This window comes from Pararge aegeria, chromosome 4 (genome assembly GCF_905163445.1).
Source record: "Pararge aegeria chromosome 4, ilParAegt1.1, whole genome shotgun sequence".
Classification (NCBI taxonomy): Eukaryota; Metazoa; Arthropoda; class Insecta; order Lepidoptera; family Nymphalidae; genus Pararge; species Pararge aegeria.
The window spans coordinates 14861428-14883689 of record NC_053183.1 but is presented as its reverse complement, the minus strand read 5'-3'; the positions used below and the strand labels follow the sequence as shown (position 1 = coordinate 14883689).

Genomic DNA, 22262 nt, shown 5'->3' with positions numbered 1-22262 from the left:
GTCATCAAGGAATTATCTACATGTTTACACTGCTCTGGTAGTCATTTTGCTACTGATAAAGACTGCCCAGAATTCTCCAGGCAGCAATCTATTAAAATGGTCATGTCTCAGAATAATAAATCTTACATTGAAGCATCATCTCAGTTTCCTCCTGTCCGCAGGTCCTATGCTGAGATAACAAAAGAAATGTTTACTCCTACTAATGTAACTTCCACCAAAACCTCCTACCGGCAAACAGTTTTCCGCTCTCCTCGTCCCCGAGCTCCTCTAGCAAAGGGCTACGACAAAAAAGCTGTTCAGACTATTGTCGGTGATTACTCCTCATCCCTTCCTAATGGATGCGCTCTCAACAACAATGTTGAGAACCCTCCCTCCCAAGGTAAAATGCTTGAGTTTATCTCCGAATTTCTACTTAGTATTGTCGCTCCATGTAGTGAAATTCCCTTACCGCCCAACGTTGCCAAAAACTTAAGCCAACTTTTTAAACTACTCCAAAATGGGCCCAATAACCCTGCTACAGTGGAACTGTAAAAGTTTACGTCCCAAGAAACATGAGTTAATCTCTCTGATTAACCTTCATAATCCCACCATTCTTGCCATCTCGGAGACATGGTTGAGGCCTGGTTCGCGATTACGGGTGCCGGGCTTCTCCTGTTTGAGGGATGACAGGAGTGATGGGTATGCAGGCAGTGCTGTATTTCTACGGCACTCCCTCCCCTACACCCAAATCGCTCTTCCTTCCCACAGTCAACAGATCAATGCTGTTGCTGTCCGTACCCTAGACATATCTTTTGTATCTCTGTATATTCCTCATCCCTCATCTTCTATTATTCCCGAATTACAAGCAATCTTGTCGTCCCTTCCCAGCCCTATCATAGCCATGGGTGATTTTAACACCCACCACACGATGTGGGGGTGCCATGCTAGTGACGGGTTTTCTCCATTGCTGATTGATTTACTTGATGATGTCAGTCTTTGCATCCTCAATGACGGTTCTCCTACTCGAAGGGTATACCCCAATCAGAACCCTAAATCAGCGGTTGATCTCACCCTATGTTCGGCTAACCTAGCATCGCGCCTGACTTGGAACGTGCTACAGTCAACCTGTGGCAGTGATCATTTTCCTATAATTGTTACATTAAATAATAAATCCTTACCTACCCCTAACTATGATCCCCTTTTAAAGTATAAACTTAAAAAAGCAAATTGGGAAGATTATGCCCTATCCGTTGATTGCATTGTAGACACTCTGCCCGATTTGGAAAGTGATGGAAACATTCTGGTATGCTATGATCTCTTTTTAAAATCTCTTATATCTTCGGCCGATTCCCATATTCCAAAAAAACACCCTGTGAAAAATCCGCTGCTTTCCTCTCCTTGGTGGGATGATGAATGCAGCGATTTATTTGGTAAAAGATCTGCTGCAGAAGAATTATACTCAGCCTGCATGACTCAGGATAACTTTAATAGTTACCAAAAACTAGATGCTAAAATTAAAAGATTAGTCTTCAAAAAGAAAAGAGCAAGTTGGACGCAGTTCTGTGAATCGCTTAGCCCTCGTTCACCCTCCACCATTGTGTGGGAAAATATGAGGAGATTCCGTCGCTCCCTGAGCCACGTTGATCCTTCCTCAAATAATCCTTCTGACTGGCTTAACAACTTTGCAGACAAATTAGCTCCACCTTATGTTGCCTATGTGGACTCATTTCTAACTACTACGCCAGCTCCAGGTACGGATGAAATGGATGCCCCCTTTTCCTTTTCTGAGCTTCAAATTGCTCTCAATGGTCTAAAAGATACAGCTCCAGGGGAAGATGGCGTTCCATATTCTTTCCTGGCTAACTTAAATGACAAAGCTAAAATTTATTACCTTAAAATAATCAATAAATGTTTGGAAACTGGTTCTATCCCAAACTCCTGGAAATCTCAAATTGTTATTCCTATCCTTAAACCTTATAAAAATCCCCTTAATTCAAATTCATATAGACCCATAGCTTTGTCATCTACTTTAGCTAAAGTTACAGAACATCTCCTTAAAAACCGACTGGAATGGTTAATGGAAAGTAGAAATATTCTCCCCTCCTCCCAATTTGGGTTTCGGAAGGGTATGAGTACAACAGACAGTCTCAGTGTATTAACAACAGATATTAGATTAGCCTTTACAAAAGGAGAGTACCTTGTGGGTGCTTTTCTTGATATTGCTTCTGCATATGATAATGTCCTACTTCCGGTGCTCAGGCAGAAACTACTTAAGCTGAGTGTTCCCTCGAGGATGGTTCATTTCATATGTAATCTGCTGTTTTGCAGATATGTTCTGGTAAAGCATCAGAATAATTCTCTTCCCCCCAGATTGATCTGGAAAGGCCTCCCTCAAGGCTCTGTTCTCAGTCCTCTGCTCTATAGCATATATACCCACGACCTCGAATTGTCTGTTTCTAGTTTTTGTACCATTTTACAATATGCTGATGATATTGTCCTCTATCACAGCTCAGGCAGTATAGAGGAAGTATCCTGTCGTATCAATTCTGCTTTGTATTATCTAGGCCAGTGGCTGTCTGACCATGGCTTGTCCCTATCAGTGAGAAAATGTCAGGCAGTGGTATTTACAAGGAAGAGATACCTCCCGAACCTCAACATCTCATTTGAAGGTCAAGCAATCAACCTTGCAGTTAAAGCTAAATTTTTAGGTGTTTATTTAGACACACGACTGAATGGAATTGCTCATTCTGAACACATTATCAAAAAATGTGAAAAAGGCATCAATGTACTACGAGCAATAGCGGGAGTTTGGTGGGGTGCTCACCCCTATACTTTAAAATTATTATATAATGCCTTAGTACGTAGCCACATGGATTACTGTATGTTTGTTTTAGAGCCTTTTAATAAATCAGCTGCTGAAAAGTTAAACAAAATTCAGTATAGATGCCTTAGAATTATTCTAGGTGCAATGAAATCCTCCCCCACTAATGCTTTGCAGGTAGAATGCGTTGACCCTCCTCTATCCATCCGTCGACAATATCTATGTGACCGCTTTATCAGCAAGATGTTACAGCTGTCATCCCATCCTCTTTGGCACCGACTAAGCCAACTATCACACGCACCTTGCTCCCGTAACTCGTCTTCCTACTTGCTAGATAGTTTCCTAAAGTATACCAGCCTTCCTAATCCCCTGACATCTTTCACAATCAACCCACTATATTCAACCCCATTTAAAGCATTAATATACAACCCTTCCATCATCACAGATCTAGGTCTGAGTAAAGGATCCCCAGATACCAATATCAAACTACAAAAGCATATTAGTCAAAATTGGTCAAAACATCTTATTATATATACTGATGCTTCAAAGCTGTCTCCAGAAGGTTGTGTTGGTGCTGCATGTTGGGTTCCTGTTTACAGAATTGTTTTAAAATTTAAATGCCCTCCCGAGTCTTCTGTGTTTACCGGAGAGGCCATTGCTCTTTTGGAAGCAATCCTGTTTGCACTGTCCCATAACGTACAACAGACGGTTATTCTGACTGACTCTTTAAGCTGTTTAATGTCTATTAAAGAAAACCCCTTTCGCAGCAAATCACGATTTCCCATTATCTTAAAAATCCGGAAGGCTCTGCTCTCTTGCAATCAAAAAGGACTATTCATCTTACTGGTTTGGATTCCAAGCCACTCAGGTATTCCAGGAAACGAGACTGCTGACTCATGTGCCAAAACAGCTGTTGAGTCAGGTTCTCTAGATCATTTTAAAAATTCATCGCAGGACCTATGTACTCTTGCCAAAACATATATGGAAACAGCCTGGAAAATTTTTTGGAATGATTCCAAATTGGTTAAGGGTAAGTTTTACGCTACCATCCAACAAAACATACCAAGACAACCCTGGTTTTGTCACTCTCGGAGTACAAATCGCTGGACTTCATCCACAATTTCCCGATTGCGTCTTGGTCATGCTAGCACACCTGTACATCTGGCCAAACTCCGGATAAGGGACAACTCCATCTGTGAGTGTGGCTTGGATGAGGGCACTATAACTCATATTATTTTTAACTGTCCCAAACTTACCTATCCCCTCTATGACGTTCTTCCTCCCAAAGTCCCCCGTCCTTTGAGTGTTAAATGTTTTTTAATGTTTGTTTTCAGTCCTTATTGTAGATTTTTGTGTAAATATATAGTAAGTAATAAAATTAAAGTATAATGTACAAAAAATATCCGTGTTAGATATATATGCATGTGTTGTGTTAGATATATATGCATGTGTTGTCTGTGCTGCCTTAGGTTAAAGAGCTAACTAGCTAATAACAACTATTTCTTGGTACAAATTCAAAATTAACTTTTCATTAGTTTCACCGATCAATCTCCTTCGTGCCTTCTTCATCTACAAGACATTGGCGAAGTACCTTGTGCCCAGTTGGCACAGACAAAAGCCATAAACAAGAATTGAATTGAATTGAATTGATTCTCAAGCCAACTCGTGTTGTATGTACACAAAAGTGCACGAAATTATTTGTGAATTAAAACTATTATCAATTAAAACTCAGTGTGACCTTGGCTTAATTTGAGATATAATTGTTAATGCAATGGCGGCAGTTCTAAAAAAACGAGCCTTGGCTGAATACAATAAATCATTCCAGGTATTGATGAATGTGTTTCTATCAAAATCGTGCCAAAGCGTTCCAATACATTTGACCGGTTCATAATACAATCATAATTAGGGTTTAAAATTATAAATTATTAACGTTTTGGTCTCCTTTTGTTCTTATCATATTCAGCCTTATTGATGATCCACTGTTGGGCATAGTGCAAAATTATTGTGTTTATCTTCTTCAGTCTAACAGATGGCCCACTGTTGGGCATAATGTAAAGGAGCCCTATGGCCAACAGTGGATCATCAACTAGGCTGAAGATTATAATAACAAAAATTTTTTAAGGTCCTAATCCTAAGAGAGGGATATTGACAATTCTTAGAAACTTCATGTAAAAGATTTGATAGAGAGGGGGTATGTTAGGGGGGTTACTACCCCCTTACGTACTAGCTCAAATCATTGAGATTGAAAGTAGAAAAAAATCATTTGTTCAAAGAAAGAATATGAGGGAGATAGTGTAGGAGGTTTTTAACCAACCTCAAACTTTCAATCTGGTTCAGTGTTAGTTAAAGATCGTGAATATTTTATTTGATGAATAGTTCTGTCCCAAATTTATTGGATTAATGTAGTGTTGTACTTAAAAAATTAAAAATAGAATAAAACAAAAATAGCCTTTATTCTCTGACTAAATAAATTTTTGCTTATACACTACTAGTTATTAAATATATTTATTATTAAATTATGTTATATTAATTCCTAAAAAAAATTTGATTTTTAACACCAGCGCGCTTAGTCAGTTTGTCCTTGGACATAGGCCTTCTCTAGAATTCTCCAGTCTGCTCTGCGTTGTACTTACATGTGAACAATATTTACCAGGATGGTCCAGCTTCAAAGAAACTCCACCTTGTCAAAAAGCCACTCATAGGAAGCTCAGCAGCTGCGTTTGTTGGCTTACTTGAAAAGTGCAAATCAAGTGATGAGGCCCTACAGTTACTACTCCGTATATCAGATTGCCTTCAGTTTCAAGAATCAGATGTTGAGGAGGCAATAAAGAAGCTTTCAGAACACTTCCAATCAGAAGAAGAGTCGGTTGTAAGGGTTAAGATACTGTGGTTATTCAGTGATATTGGGCTGGAGTGCCCCGGAGCAAACCTGAACAATTTAATTGATGAAACAATACATTTGATTAAAAATGAAACATCGCATAAGGTTAATTAGTTCTTATATAATTTCGTGTGCTTTTGTTCTTAGCTCTCTCTCTAGCTTCTTAGTCTAATTGTTGCCTATTAGCAAAAAGTTTTTTCAATATTCATAAATATTTATAAAAATAATTCTTTTTTTAGGTAATAGCTCAAGGTATTGCAACATTAGTAAAACTAGGCAACAAACTAAGTGAGGACAAAATCCTCATGGCACGGCTAGTGAATGTGGCAAGAGATAATTTGAAAGACACAAGTCACCAGGTCAAGTGTAGGTGTTTGCAGTTAATGAGTGAATTGTACCCAATATGCCCTGAGACTGATAGAACTTTAGAAATGACAGTAGAGTCAGATGCTATGGTTAAATTGCTTGGAGACTACAGCAACGCAGAGGTAAATAAATTATAATAATTTGTCAGAATGTAATTGAAAGTTTATCAGGATTTGAAGAGTTTTTGTAGGGACATCCATTTTGATTTTTATTTATAGTGAATTAGTAAGTTAAATAGTTATAGATTTCAAAAAACTTTCTTATAGTTTATAACTATTCTGTTCTGTATAAGATTTGATGATATTTTGTTATTGCCAATCCAGTTAATGTTCTTTAAACAAATTTAAGCACTAGAGAAGAGTTTTAGAAAAAAATTGAGAATAATTATTTAAGATAATTATAAAAACTGGGTATTTCTATTTATTATTTCTACATTTACAGGATAAAAAGGGAAAAGACTAAAAGCAAACCAACAATAACTTTTTTTTGTATACAATATAATAAAGCCTATTCTGTACATGAAATATCGTTAAAATGCTCTCTAGAAATTTTATAGTTGAATGATTACTTTAAGATTAATTTGAAGATAATTTACTTTTGATTTGATGATAATTAATGACACTCTGGGCACAAGAAGGATCTCTTAATGTTATAATTTTTGTAAAATTTTGCAGGATGCAAGGGTGCGTTGTGAAGCCTTCCAGTCACTACTGACATTACATGAGCGTGGGTTGACAATTAGCTTTGACTTGTATGATCAAGTGTGTGCAGCACTCTCGGATGACTATGAAATTGTGAGGGAAGTAGCTCTCAAACTTGTGTGGTTGATGGGCAGCAAGTATCCCGAAAAGTAAGCAAACAAATGCATTGTTTTACTAGGCAAAATTTGTCATCAACATAATTACAGTACCAAAGTACCAGTACCACAGCTTCCGCCTAATTAAGTCTACACTGGTAACAGGTCTACTCTCTTAAGGGAGAAGGTATGAGCCTACCATGTTAAGACATTCAGTGGCGTAACAATAGCGTGGAAAAACGGGAAAATTATCAGGGGCCTCTGGACTGTAGATGGCCCTGATGTTGTGTAGAAACAGATTAGGTGTATGGGTTTAATATTACTGCCTTACCTAAATTAGCCTGTTACCACTGTAGGCTGAATTCGCACTTACCAGCAGAGTTAAGTGCTAACTTAAAGTGAAATTTAAACGAAAAGACTGAAGGCGTTTACTATTAATGAATGCTGTGCCTTGTAAGATGTAGCATATATTTTTGGTCCTTCGAGCCGGATACTCAAGTAAACCTTTAAATCCACAGTACAGTGACATTACAAGATGGAGAAACAACAATGAGACTAGTAGACGACGCGTTTATTCGCATCTGCTCAGCCGTTAACGACTTGTGCATGCAAGTGCGGGCACTTTCGTGCTCTTTGCTCGGGACTACGCGGGCTGTGTCTGATCGGTTCTTGTTGCAAACATTGGATAAACAGCTTATGAGCAATATGAAGGTAAATGGCTCTCTGCTAGATGTTGTAAGATGTAGCAAACAAGAAAGGATACTTTACTGGCCACTGATGTCTAATTGCTTAGCTTCCTCTATCTTTAGTATCTAATTATTAAAGGGGGGTAAACTTCTCTTTTTCCCATTTTGCCATGCTTCGACAGGCTGACAGGTAAATTTTAGCCTTTTTGGATGTATTTGGGGTATACAATTATTGTCTCCTACCTATGCTAGCCGAGCTGAGGGTGGCTACCGAGGTGTTACTCCCAAGTTACCCGATCTCTCTCAGATAAACTCACGTTTTTTTAGATTATTTGTCCTTGGTCAACGAAATATTAAGGTCATCATAGCCCATAACAGTCCGCTGTTGGACAAAAGGTCTCTCCCAAAGGGAGGGTTATAATTACCACGCTGGACGGACGGGTTGGTTATCGCAGTGTATGATAGTAGTATCACAGAGGACGCTGCTGTTAAAACTTCATAGCTTAATATTAATTTACTGTGAGATGATGATAACAAAAAAAATACTAACCCGGCTAAGTTCGTTGTGGGCTCTTCTTAGACCAGGGCGCGTTTGGAAGCTTTGGGTTTAAGTACGCGAAAAGTTATCACCATCCGCTTACAATTATGTAAACATATATGTATGAACGCTTAATAAGTGCCTGTGATAGGCCTATATGAATAAAGAAAATTTGAATTTGAATATATGTTAGATTATCGTTTTCCGTTATATTCCCTTAATCGCCTCGTATGTCACCCATGGGAAGAGCAAAAGGTGGTGACAACCGTATACTGATCTGCCGTCACCAAACAGCACACCTGAACTGAAATAAAAAGGTTGCTTAGCGAAAATTATGGAAGCGGAAAATTTTGGCTTTGAACTGCCATAGAAAACTTAAGCTTTCTTTCTAAATGTAGAAAAAGCGCACGGCTCACGAGCGCGGTGCTGAACTCGTGCGGTCAGGTGCGTGGGCGAGCGGGCGGCGCTGGGCGGACGACGCGCCCGGCCAGTTAATAGAGCAGGCCGCCGTGCAATTACTGCCAGGTGGCGCGGCGGGCGCATTCGTGCACGGCTTAGAGGACGAGTTTATGGGTGAGGAGCACATCCCGACTGATTATTTTTGAATATACATATATCTATGAAGATATCCGGATTTGAGTTGAACCGTAAAGTTTGAAAAAATCGGGAGGGAATTTAAATCTAAATTGTGAGACTCGGACCATTGACGTTAAGAACAATGGGATTTTTGCTTGACTGAGATTATGACGTACGCCTCCGATGCCGTAAATCGAGCGTGGTCTTTATCCATGCTCTCGGTTTTGGGTTTCGTAAGCACTACTATCTGCCCGCTACTCTCCGGTTCTGCTTGCGTACCGGTACTTCCAATGAGTATACAAAGTAATTGACTCTCTTTAATCATTACACGTATGGTTCGTTATTGTTTTTATCAGGCTTTGTTCATATTTTTAGAAGTGCGAACGGCAGCTGTAGAGGCAGTATGCCAGCTGTCAATGGAAAACCAAGTATTCGCCATTACATCACTAGACTTCCTGGTGGACATGTTCAATGACGAGATAGAGGATGTACGTCTACGCGCTATTGATAGCCTTACACGCATATCTCACCACATCGTGCTGAGAGAAGACCAGTTGGAAATCATTTTAGGAGCGCTAGAAGTGAGTTAAATTAATTACACACACCTTACTTTCTGGGACTCTTTCCGCACGTAAGTACTTCGCCTATAGCATGCTCAACTAGATCAAGCACAAATGAATTGAGCTCGCGATTCCAACTATCCAAGCCGGCGCGCCACCATATTATTTGGCTTCCTGTTAAACATGTTCAAAGATTATATAGATTATAGAGATATTGTAATATATCTCTATAATCTAACATAATGTAGGACGTACGCCTGCAAGCTATAGACAGCTATACTCGGATATTCGTGCTTTTAAAAGACCGCTTGGAAATCATTTTATGAGCTGTTCCAGTCAGATATCTTGTTCTCTGAGTCTTTTTCTGCACGTTAGAACTTCGATTGTTGTTTACCCAACAATCACTCGTTGAGTTCTTAACTTTAGCTATCCAAGTTCCAACAACACTCAGCTTCCTTGTTGGTCATTTCTTTACAAATGTTCAATGATGCGAACATAAACTGCGATGAAGTTTGGGCTTTATCCGTCTTGGGCATTATACAATTGCATATCACACCACTTCGCGCCTAAAGAGGATCAGGTGGAAATCATTTTGGGTGCTCTATGAGTTGAATTTATTACGACAGCTATTCCGATCACGTCTATCTCTTTCTTGTCTTTCCGCGCCTAAGTAATTAGCTTGGAGTACAATATTATAAAACCAGCACCATTAAAGAATATAAATGTAAAAGGTGGCCAATGTCGTGCTATCTCTTTCGCACACTATACGGGCGTGCAATATGAATGTATTTTTTAATGGCGCGGGTATATTTATACAGCATATCGTATTGATTAAAGGTTTTTTTAGAATCTTGTTATTCTTTACAGGACTATTCAATGGACGTCAGGGAAGGGCTACACAGAATGCTTGGCTCTTGTACAGTTGCTTCCAAAACTTGCCTCGAAATGTGCATCGACAAAATACTCGAGAACCTCAAGCGATACCCACAGGTATAATCACAGGCAAATAACTTAAACTATGTCATTGTCGTAAGCGGTGATTCATTCCTACTTGGAATGGCCTGAATATGAGCTCTTTTGAAACGTCAAGTTTGTCTGTTTGCAATGACTTAACCACCCGTTCGGAATGCAGATTCTATAGAAAAGAAGCCGACAAGAAACTTGCAGTTGCTCATTTTAAACCCGACGCAAAACAACATGGTGTTATAAGTTTGACGTGTTTGGTTGTGTGTGTGATCATGCGTGCGTGCGTGCGTGTGTACGTACTTGACATCTGAAATTTGAAATTTGTTTAATTTAATTATTTGATATATTTGTTTAGTTTCGTTTATTACTGTTATCTGTTTTCATATGTTCTTCGTCTAATATTATTATAAACGTATTATTTTAACTCATTATATACAATTATTATGTCTTGCGAGCGATGAAAGCCGAGTAGTGATCTCTCAAGCGACCTTTTCATTACGTAATTCAGAATTTGCATAGTAACCTCCTGTAACCTAACCTGTAATAAATGTATTTTGTCAATTTTTAAAACGTGTGCAATTGGTCGTTCCAAAATAACCTTGCGATTGACGCTGACATGTAATTCTTTTGCAGGACAAAAGGTCGACGTTCCGTTGCGTACAACAAATAGGCAGTAAACACGCGACCTTAGTGTTGCCGTTGACAACACGTCTGCTCGCCGTACATCCTTTCTTTGACATGCCCGAACCGGACGTTGAAGATCCATCTTGTATCCTTTAAAGAAACCTGTATAAGTGTAAATGAAAACCGAAATATTGTTTTATAGGCTTCGGAGGCACATATTTACAGTCTCTGAGACTTATCTGTAAATCCAAAACGCGAATAGTTTTTGAGTAAAACACTGCCATAACTATTACTGAAAAAAATCACATTCTAAATTAAAATCAAGTGGGGTCACTTGATTTGAATTTAGAATGTGATTTTTATTCACTTATTGTCACTTATTCAATCTATTTTTATGGGTGCTAAGCGTGTCGGTCTTTTATCTTCAATAGGGTTGTCATAAGTAAACACTTAAAATATTTCGAATTAGTTTGTATGGAAAATAAATATGCTTTTTTGATTTATTATTAAAGTTATATTCGCAAGGCATGCATGGACGTGTTCCTTGCATGCCTTGCAAAGTACTACTAAGCGCCGTATTGTGTCCATCACACCTGTAATGTGCCTGTAATTAAACCAGCACCACAAACACAAACTAACCTACACGCACACACACACTCACACTACCCAAACATTCAGACACGACTAATATAAGTTTCATATTAACCCCCGTTCTGATTGGGGGGTTACTAAGAAACTTTGAACTAAGAGTTTGAAATAAACACATTTATAGTTAACCCATATTTGTAATTTTTTTTTTCAAAGTAGAAATATAAAGCTTAAGTAAGGCGAGTAGTTAAAGTGATTCCTTAACACAGATAATAAAGATATGTGCGTATTGATTTTGGTACTGAACGCCGCGCAGCACTGCACTACTATGTTACCGCTGTTCGAGGAACATACTGTCAAGCATTATACCTATCTACGCGATACTATGCCGCATTTGGTACCACACCTGCCAATAGGTACGTTGACAGATTAAGTAATTTACCCAGCTGATGGTAATTGGAAAAACAGCGCCTATAAACAAAGCAAATAAAAGGTTTCGTTGATAAAAATGGCAAATTTAATTTTAAAATAATATTTCCCGCGGAAACGCTCGCCGGATGACATCATAGGCATATCGGAGCTTTAGTGAGTCCTTGTTCCATAGCTAGAGATTATTTAATTTTGATATTGATAGTAACTAAAGCAGGATATAAACGCTAAAAACATAAAGGAGAAACTTAAGACATTTTTCTTTCAAACTAATAAATGTAATAATAAAGAGCTGGAACATCCTGTGTAAAGTTTACTCAAACGATAAAGTGCGATATGTGGAACAGGTTAAGACGCGATCATTATTTATTTCATTTTTTTTAAAACTACCCGTCATATATTGTTGTAGCATTAATATTGTTGTAGCATTAAAATACTTATAATTCCGAGCGCTGAACGATGAATACCGGTGTACGCATATCGGGTTTTTGTTACGCCGTAACAGATATTATTATGTTAACACAAAAATGTATATTTTTCATTAAGTAAATAATAATAATAAAAAACTCAGCAACTGACAGTTAGAAATCACAAAATAACGCAGATATTTTCGTAGTTCAAGCGGTACAAAATGATGTTTATATAGACGTGACGTCATCATTCTGAATTCGGCGATTTTACCTGCCATTGCGGATCGCTTGATTTTGCAGTATTATACATTAAAATTAAAACAAATCTCTCTTCCAATACAAATAAAGATACGTTATTTCATGATACATGAATTATATATTATTGTGTGGCATGTGGCAATATTTTAGCGATCCTTTGTTACTGTCATCATGCCTATAATTGTACTGACAACGGCGCTCTTAGTAATAAGCACAAGGTAGCTTCCCCGGACGAGCTCTGCTACAAACAGCTCTACTATTTCTGAGTAATCTCTAATAATAATTTACATGTTAAGACAGATGTTTTTATTTATCTATTTTGACAGCCTAAAATGTTGGATAGAAGCATGCGTTACGGGATTCCATTCCAGTCCATTTTCACATATTATGAAAATTAAACTCAATGTGCTATACTCCGCGAATCTGTATGGTGTAATTTATAATTTCTTCAATCCTTATACTCCACACCAAACAGATCTTCGGCAATGTAAATAGTATAACACAGCATAAAATGGTAGTGTGCAGTAACCAATTAGGGGAATCGGTTTCTACGCGGAATCGTACCATAACGCCAAAACGCTTAGCAGTACGTTTTAGGATTAGCATGTAAATAAACCAATGGCTAAGTGATTTTTTTTTGTCTTTTGCCTTAGAGCCACTTGCGCTAAGCGTGTTAATAAATGACTTGGGTGGCAACTTCGGTACAATAATCAAATACTTCATCAATACGTATTTGAAAATTTAATGTATGTTCATAAAGATATATCAAAATGTGACTGCAATAATTTGAACATTAGAAGCAAAAATAAACTTCAGTGCAATATATTTAACTTGTACACAAGAAATATAATTGAAATTGTATACAATTTTACAATAAATTACCAGTTGATATCTTTGAGATGTCTCTTAAAATGTTCAAAGTTTGTATTAAACGTAAGCTTATAGAAAAGTCCTATTATAGTATTAAGGACTACGTCAACGATAAAAATTCTTGGGTGTAAATTATTGCTCTAACCAAGTTGCTTCTTTAATAGTTTTAAATGACAACGTGAGATGGTGATAACAAAAAAAAATCTCGGCTAAGTTTGTTGTGGGCTTCTTCTTAGACCAATGCGCGTTTGGAGCCCTCGTAGCTTTAGCTTTTAGTCGACGAATTTATTTATCGCCATCAACTCACTTCTATGTCATATGTTACGCGTCAAAAGTGCCATCTATGTGCCCGTTTGAATAAAGAAATATTTGACTTTGACTTTGACTTTCCAGGCGACACAAAACAGTCCCGAAGCGAGAAGAGTGAAGCGGCAATAGATGATAGCGCCGTGATACGCTTCTTCGACACAGTGTTGCAGCACATAGACAATGTCACCCTGTCGACTATGGTCAGACTCAAAATGCTGCAGTCGGCAGAAGAACAGCTCAACAAGTAAGCTATTTCACACGTCAAAATTCTATAATAGCACAATGGGATACCAAAAAATAATAAATCGACTTTCATTTGCTATTTCCATTTCGCTTCAATGGTTTACCCGAAGAAAGCATCTTACGGCTTCTCAATTTAAAAGTGACGTTGCCAGTGTAGTGTGTCGAACAGTTCGTGAAATACCGACAAAAAGAACACGAGAGCGGGTAGTCAGATTCTGCCCGTGACATCCATGATCCATGTCTCCATCCATACGAAGGTGGATTGACTGCATCAAACGAGTCGCTAGGAGCCGTTGGACACAAGCGGGGCCCGTTCAGTTCGGTTATTGTCCGTTTCACTAAAGACGGCCAAGGCAATGCTTAAGTAAGAAATGCCAAATCAAAGAAGATTCCTAGTCATACATTTACTTTTCACCAACAACTTAACTTGTCTATGGTTCGCGCCTCCCCCCTAAACTTTACGATCCGCCAAATCGGTATCGTAACTTAAACGGCGCCTAACGTCGTTAGACATCACATAAGTTCTAAAAACGTTATTTACTCTAGAAATCACCTGAATTACTGGGTTTAGTGTACAGGGACAGTGATGCCCTGTCCTTCAAAAAGGAGGCGATCATCAATTCGTTTTTTTTTAATGTATGTTCTGGCATAACTACTTCGTCACACTAAAACTTACACACATCACTTATATATCATTTAAATTACAATATTATTATTTATTTACACAATATATTAAACACTATTTTATACATACATAATATTAAACAAATTATCATAAGACCTAATAGACACGACAATCACATCCTTCATAACAGTATCCATATTTCATATAAAATCGTGCAATGATAACACGCGCGACTACTTCTATAAACTCGTTTCACCCACGCACACACGCAAGCTACGGCTAGCGGCCGGGCGCGCGAGTCGGCTCTGTGAAACTTGAGTATGATCTCGATACTTCACGCAACACCGTGTTGCTTGCCTTTGGTCGTTATCGCTCTGCCATGCGCTTGTCTATCAACGCTAATCTTTGCTTGTGTCACTCTGTACTTCTTCAGCTTATGTACTATGGTTTGTTATCTGCTTCTACCGATTTCTAACTTCTGTATATTTATTACTGACGAAGTAAACCTTGTTATGTCGCATGTGTCGCACTGGTTTACAGTTAACAACTTACTTTTAAATGCAAAATAAACAAAGTGTGTCGAATTTATCTTACCAAATGTAAAGAAAATTGATAAAAATATAATGATAAATGGTGAATCACTAAAAATAGAGACTCCACAGTTTTTCTGGGCGTGACCTTGGATAATAAGCTACAGTGGGGTGCCCATATAGATTCAGAAGCGGGTAAACTAAGCTCGGCTGCCTACGCAGTCAGAAAAATTAGACAGATTACTGACGTTGAAATAGCTAGGCTAGTTTATTTTGCGTACTTTCATAGTGTTATGTCCTATGGAATCTTGTTATGGGGTAAAGCAGCTGATATCGAAACTATATTTATATTGCAGAAAAGAGCTGTACGGTCAATATATAAACTTAAATCACGCGAATCCCTCCGTGAGAAGTTTAAAGAAATAGGCATACTTACTGTAGCTTGACAATATATTTATAACAATATAGTATTTGTAAGACAACATATTAGTCTTTATAAACAAAAAGTGGACATAAACAGTCGACTTACAAGAAATGGCCATAAATTAGTGTCATCTGCATATCGTCTGCGTAAGGTACAGGGATCATTTGTGGGATTGAGTATACGCTTTTATAATATGATTCCTAAGGTGATTTTGGACCTGCCAATGCACAAGTTTAAAGAATTTGTTAAAACACATTTATTACAGCGAGGTTACTATACAATTGATGAATTTTTTTATGAGAAGGTTGCTTGGAAGCATCCGGCTCCGCTTTCAGCTCTCACAAGATAGAAAAATGAATGTTAAAATGCAAAATGTAAATTGTTGATGTTGGAAAAGAGCAACTGCTGAGTTTCTTGCCGGTTTCTTCTCGGTAGAATCTGCCTTCCGAACCGGTGGTAGAATCACTACAAACAGACAGACTTGACGTTTCAAAAGTGCTTATATTAGGCCTACTTGAAATAAATGAATTTTGAATTTGAACTGTGCGAACATTAAACGCATTTATCTCTGGACTACGGGTTTTCATGGATCCCGTAAAAGAGAAACCCGGGGGGACTCGCAACAAGGTGATGCTGTGTGTGTGGTAGGATTGGAAGGGCATTATTCATTCTGATTCTGAGCCACCAGGCAGGGCCATCGATTCTGAACTCTACTGCGAACAACTTATGAGATTAAAGCAAGAAGTTGAGAGAAAGCGGCCGGAATTAATCAACAGAAGGGGTGTGGTTTTCATCATGGTAACGCTAGACCTCACACTTCTTTAGCCACTCAGCTAAAATTATGAGAGTTTGGCTGGGAGGTGTTAATGCATCCGCCGTAGTCCTGACCTTGCACCTTCAGATTTCCACCTGTTTTGGTCTCTTCAGAATTCTTTAGGCAGTGTCAGGTTAACATCACGAGAGGACTGCCAAAACTACTTGTCGCGGTTTTTTGATCAGAAGCCCCAAAATTTCTATAGCAATGGGATTATGTCCCTACCTACAAGATGTCAAATAGTTATCGAACAAAATGTTTTGAATTTGCTTAAAAAATGCGAAGAAAATTTTTCCCCAACCTAATATACCCATAAAAGATAATTACAACCATTACTCCGTCATTTGTTGGGGTTGTCTATACACTCGTCGTCAAAGTCCCATTTTTTTTTCTTCAGATTATCAGAAATGGAGCCTATGGTATCAGGCGCAGCTAACTTCACGGCACTGTTCGCCCGCTGCGTTCTATCCTTGCACACGGCCTTGAACGCCACCAACGGGCCCCCCACTCACGCTTTGCAACAACTGACAACGGACTGCCTCAGGTAACTTTTTGACTGTTCTAGATGAAGCCCTGTTGTGACTTACGTAGCGCTCCATAAGCCCGGCTCCTCGCTTTGGCTAAGAAACTTTTCGCCCAACGTGTCGATCGACAATGGTAGTAGTACAGGTTTATGTGACAGAGCTCGTCCGGATAGTACTACCATCTTGCTTATTTCTTCCATTAAGCATTGCAATGCTGAGATCCGGTCTGAAGGGCGTGGTTGCTGGTGTAATAACAGGCACATGAAGCTAAACATCTACGCTTTAGGTTTATGGACACAAAGCGGCACTCTGTAGGACGTATTTGTGGGTTTGAGTATACGCTTTTATAATATGATTCCTAAGGTGATTTTGGACCTACCAATGCATAAGTTTAAAAAATATGTTAAAACACATTTATTACAGCGAGGTTACTATAAAATTGATGAATTTCTTAATGAATTTCTCATCTCAACTTTCTCATCCGGCTCCGCTTTCGTCTCTCACAAGATAGAAAAATGAATGTTGAATGTAAATTGTTGATGTTGGAAAAGAGCAACTGCTGAGTTTCTTGCCGGCTTCTTTTCGGTAGAATCTGCCTTCCGAACCGGTGGTAGAGTCACTACACACAGACAGACTTGACGTTTCAAAAGTGCTTATATTAGGCCTACTTGAAATAAAGGAATTTTGAATTTTTAAAAAGTATTCCTTGTATGCCCTGAGAGTTGGTGCTCTGTTTATAGGCGATGGTTTTCCACTCACCATCAGGTGGACCATCTGCTTGGTCAATTATTACTATATAAAAAAATTCACGCAAACAAGAAACATTCGCACAAAAGAATGGCCATCTCTTTAAATGGCCATTCTGTTGAACTGTGTCTCGCTCTATTACTTCGATTGGTCGGCTCCTAAAGATCGTAGCGCTGTGTTTTTATAACGGTCTTTATTTCATGTGTTTAGAGCTATCTAAAAAATTTACTTTCATTCCTTATTTAATTTCACAGAAAAATTTCTTGGAATTATTAAAATTCCTGCAACCTGTATTTTACCATTACTTTGAACCTAAATACCAATTTCCATGGATATAACTTTAAGCACGATAACCTGTCATACAAACTTTCATCCCATATTAAACTTTCTTTTTGGGGTGAGAGTTTTAAAAGTTATGAAGCTTGCTCGAAGGGAAATAAATATTCTTCACATCAGACTTTTAGTTAGAGATATAATATACAATATGCGCTATATTGGCACATTTTGTTTTTGTGCGGTAAAATAAATAAAAAAAAAACAATAAAATGGGATTTCCTTCCAGTATGTGTGTTTTTTTGATTTTCTGAACAATTCGTAAATAAACTTTACACATAATAAAAAGGTTGTTTACATAATAAGAGTCGTACGCCCTTAGGTATATTGTGTGAAAGCAGGTTTTTATAAATCTATTCTTTAATGGCGCATGCTATATATATATATAGATTTCAAAGAGATAAATGTTACACCATTTCAGGCTGCAATACCAGTTCAGTGGTGTATCGGAACAAGAGAACGCTTGTGTATGGCAACTTGCTCTAAGGGTGTGCGCGGCGAGACTTCTTGCTGCCGTACAGAATGCTACAGTAGCTAACACCGGAACTGGTAACACTGGAAACACTGCAAGTGGAATTGTGGCCTTATCCGCAGCCACAGCCTTGACCCACCACGCTGAACTGTTGGACCGAATACTGGCCTCTGCAGGTAATCATCATGACCCATTACCGGCCCACTACAGGGCCCGGGTCTCTTCCTACAATGAGTAGGGGTTAAGGCTGTAGTCCACCATTCTGGCCCAGTGCGGATTGGTGGATTTCACACACCTTTGAGAACATTATGAAGAACACTCAGGTATGCAGGTTTCCTCACGTTTTCCTTCACTGTAAATCGCTTAAATTGAAAACGTACGTAACTCCGTCGAGACCGTATTCGATCCCCGACACGCACCACTGACTTTTCGGAGTTACGTACGTTTTCAATTTAAGCGATTTACAATAAAAGAAAACATCGTGAGGAAACCTGCATACCTGAGAGTTCTCCATAATTTTCTCAAAAGTGTGTGTGTCTACCAATCCGCACTGGGCCAGAATGGTGGACTACGGCCTTATCCCCTTCTCATTGTGGGAGGAGACCCGTGCCCTGTAGTGGGCTGGTGATAGGTTGGTATGATGATGATGAAGAAAATTTACTTTGTCTCCAGGAGTGGAACCAGATCCGTTCACAATAGCGGTGTTCCAGCAACTGTCGCAGAGCGGAGAGCACAAGCCGTCGGCGTTGGCGCGCGCGGTGCAACCGCTACTGCTTTCTGCCCCGCTGCCCGTCATACCGAAACCAAATCTAAAAGCAAGTCATTCCGCTATGGGAACTTATTACCACAGAATTAAGAACATACAGAAACCGTGTACACAAATGAAGCATTAAAAACCACTCCACTTTAGAATTACACTATTAATTTACTCTTGTAAATGAATAAAAGCAAGCAATTTTTGCTTGTTGCTCTACCAATTAAAATGCCTAGAACCTTAAGCAACGAAGCCAATTGCAACTAAAGACTTTAAAATAGACCTTACGTCAGTGTAAATGCAGTTTAAGTCTGCTTATATAAATATAACATAAAGGATAACTCTGACCATGAAAATTTTTACGGTTAATTTGAATTAAACCATTGTTTTTTTATGTCACTTGAATGAATTACAGATTATTAAAAAGTTTGACGTTGACAACTTCACATGAATTACAGATAAGAATGTGTTCAGCGAGCATAATAGAACCGGCCACAGACAACGACACAGTTCTGCGGTTCTGCGCGGGGCTCATCACCGGCGTTGCGCTCGAGGCGGAGGTGGTCCGGGTGAAAGACCCGTCCGCACTGCGCGTCCGGGTGGCGTACCCGGACACGCGTGTGCACGCACTGGTACCACCGCGGGACCACTTGCGTCCACTGGACCACACTAACACTAGTAAGTTTACTGACCACATATGAACTGAACTGTCTGTCCTCATACAAATCATCTCCTGGCGCTTTCCATATTTGGGGTCGGCCCTCCTGATACTTGTCCGCCAATTAATACGGTCTTTTGTCATTTCTGGCGCTAGGCCCAGAGATTTAAAAGAAAGTTGGCGTCCTCTGACTCTTTTGCCTTCATCTATAGCCATCACTCGCTGTGTCATGTGGCTGTTGTCTCTACGCATTATATGCAATCATCTACTCGGTTGTATCGAGTACCGATTTTGTATTTTGCTATTTCTTAAAACTGGTTTTCTTTTGGATGAGACTGCCTTTAACATCGCTAGATCACCAACTTGCATCTCTGCCGGTATTTAGTTTGCTGCCTTAAGTTATACGTTATATTTTTTAGATATCGCTTATAGCGTGTGTAAAGAAAGTTTCAGAATTGTCTATATGGTCTGCGAGATATTCCTTAACTTGTTTAATAGCTGTTAAATCTTCTTTTTTATTTGAGTTGTACCATTTGATTCCAGGCAGAGATTTAATTTTGGGATTCTTATACCAATTAGGTAGTCTGTCTGTCCTCATACAGATGACTGTTGTAATTTTCTCCCCGTTTGAACTTAATAATGTAGTAATAAACGTTGCCCATACTTGCCACGCTGGGCAGACGGGTTAATGATCGCAGTAGAAGGTGGTAGGAGTACAGACGCTGCCTTTCTCCGTTATATTCAATAAGTCGCCTCGTACGACACCCGCGGGAAGAGTACAACCGTATTATAATCTCCTGTAATCACACGGCAAAATACTAATAAAAATAAATATACTACGACAGTACACACGTCGCCATCTAGCCCCAAAGCGTAGCTTGTGTTATGGGTGCTAACATAGCTGTTGAATATTTTTATGAATATAATACACATAAATACTTATAATATACAGATAAACACCCAGACACTGAAAAACACTCATAACACTGAAAATTATTCACTATAGTAACTTTCTCATTTTCCAGATGATGATGGAACACAAAACGTGCGTCTACTAACTAAAGTGCTGATATCGCATGGCGTATGGACGGAACCTTGCGGAGTGGACATATCCGTATGCCTCGCGGTAGAAGAAGGTAGCAGTCGGGACGCGGCGCCGTTAGTGGAACTGTGCCGGCCTGTACGCGTCACCGTAGCCCCTAAACCTATCAAACGGGGTATTTAGTTACTACTCTTAAACTACATTACAAAAAAAATGCAGAGATCTGTAACGGACTAATCGTGGTTTAAATATTCGGTATATATTAATGATGACGATGGTGCAAACTTTGTTGTACGTAAATCTAAACTAAATTGTCTTTTCAAATCTCTCAAATAACATAAATAGTTATTATTTTGAGATGTACATGTTAACTTATTCATTATCTAACAAAGGTAAACCAGCTAAGTGTCTAATGATATTGTTAAAATTTTACATTATTTTACATAGGAAGCAACCTACAAAAAGTGCGAGTGACGTGGTGCGTCGGCGGTATATATATTTATTTATTTATTTATTCCCATCTTACATTTTTGTCATTACAGGAAAAAGTTATCCTAATACGACAATGCAGCATGTTATGTAAATTTTAATAAAATATATAACTATAGTGTATATGATAAAATCCAAATCGCTATATTTGTGAGTTCACTCAGAGTGCAACAAAATAAATCCGTCTTCTCGGCTATCACATTGAGGGTACGGAGTGCGCGCGTCAGTGGCGCCTCCTTCAGTAGCTTGGTGCGCCCGTTCGGCACCGCCAGCAGCGATGGCCGGCGCCTCCGCCAAACCTACCGGTCCAGCGCACGCAGGCTTACCAGGCGTAACACATTAGCATTACATATTTGTCCCCTCAGTACTCTAAAAACATACGTTACGTGTGTAAGCTCTCTCCTTACCCTTATATATATATATATATATCCTCGTTGGTCTAGTTGTTGGGACGTTCCACTGGAGATCGCAAAGTACTGGGTTCGATTCCCGGGTACTGATCAATCCAGGAGTTTAAAAATTGGCTGTTTTTCAGCCCCGTGCCGTATCTCCGGTCGTGGCATGGGACTATGAGAGTTTATCGGTGTTTGCGCGCACACTTGTGCACTGTAATATTTCCCGCGTAGTATGAAATTCTCTGGAGATTGACGTGAAATCGGTCTTGGAAACTGTATACTTGTTGGTATAAAAAATTTGAATTGGTACTTAATTATATCAGCTGTTTTATAAGTAAATTATATGTTTCAATTGAATATTGAATTTTATTTTACTTATAAAACAGCTGCAAGCAATTTACTAATCTTCTGAAATCTTCTGAAAATCAGATAGATTAAGGGTTAGTTGCTGTAATATTATAAAAACTTAAGTGTGGAATCTTTTGTAAATAGAAAATATTTTGCAATGGTAGGAATGTAGTTTAAATAAAAGAATTAGGTTAGAAACTTAAAATG

At 38.8% G+C, this 22262-nt stretch overlaps 1 protein-coding gene across 1 annotated transcript; it reads left to right on the top strand.

Annotated features, from left to right (window-relative positions):
- Positions 1-4433: 4433 nt before the first annotated feature.
- LOC120637927 (integrator complex subunit 4) lies at positions 4434-21373 on the top strand. The gene is made up of 16 exons (XM_039909995.1): positions 4434-4625; positions 5454-5786; positions 5921-6169; positions 6722-6897; positions 7362-7554; positions 8466-8640; positions 9019-9224; positions 10071-10193; positions 10803-10938; positions 11660-11797; positions 13742-13901; positions 16691-16837; positions 18319-18545; positions 19042-19184; positions 19582-19801; positions 20807-21373. The coding sequence occupies exons 1-16, from the start codon at positions 4572-4574 to the stop codon at positions 21004-21006; spliced, it is 2880 nt and encodes a 959-aa protein (XP_039765929.1). The 5' UTR covers positions 4434-4571; the 3' UTR covers positions 21007-21373.
- Positions 21374-22262: the final 889 nt, after the last annotated feature.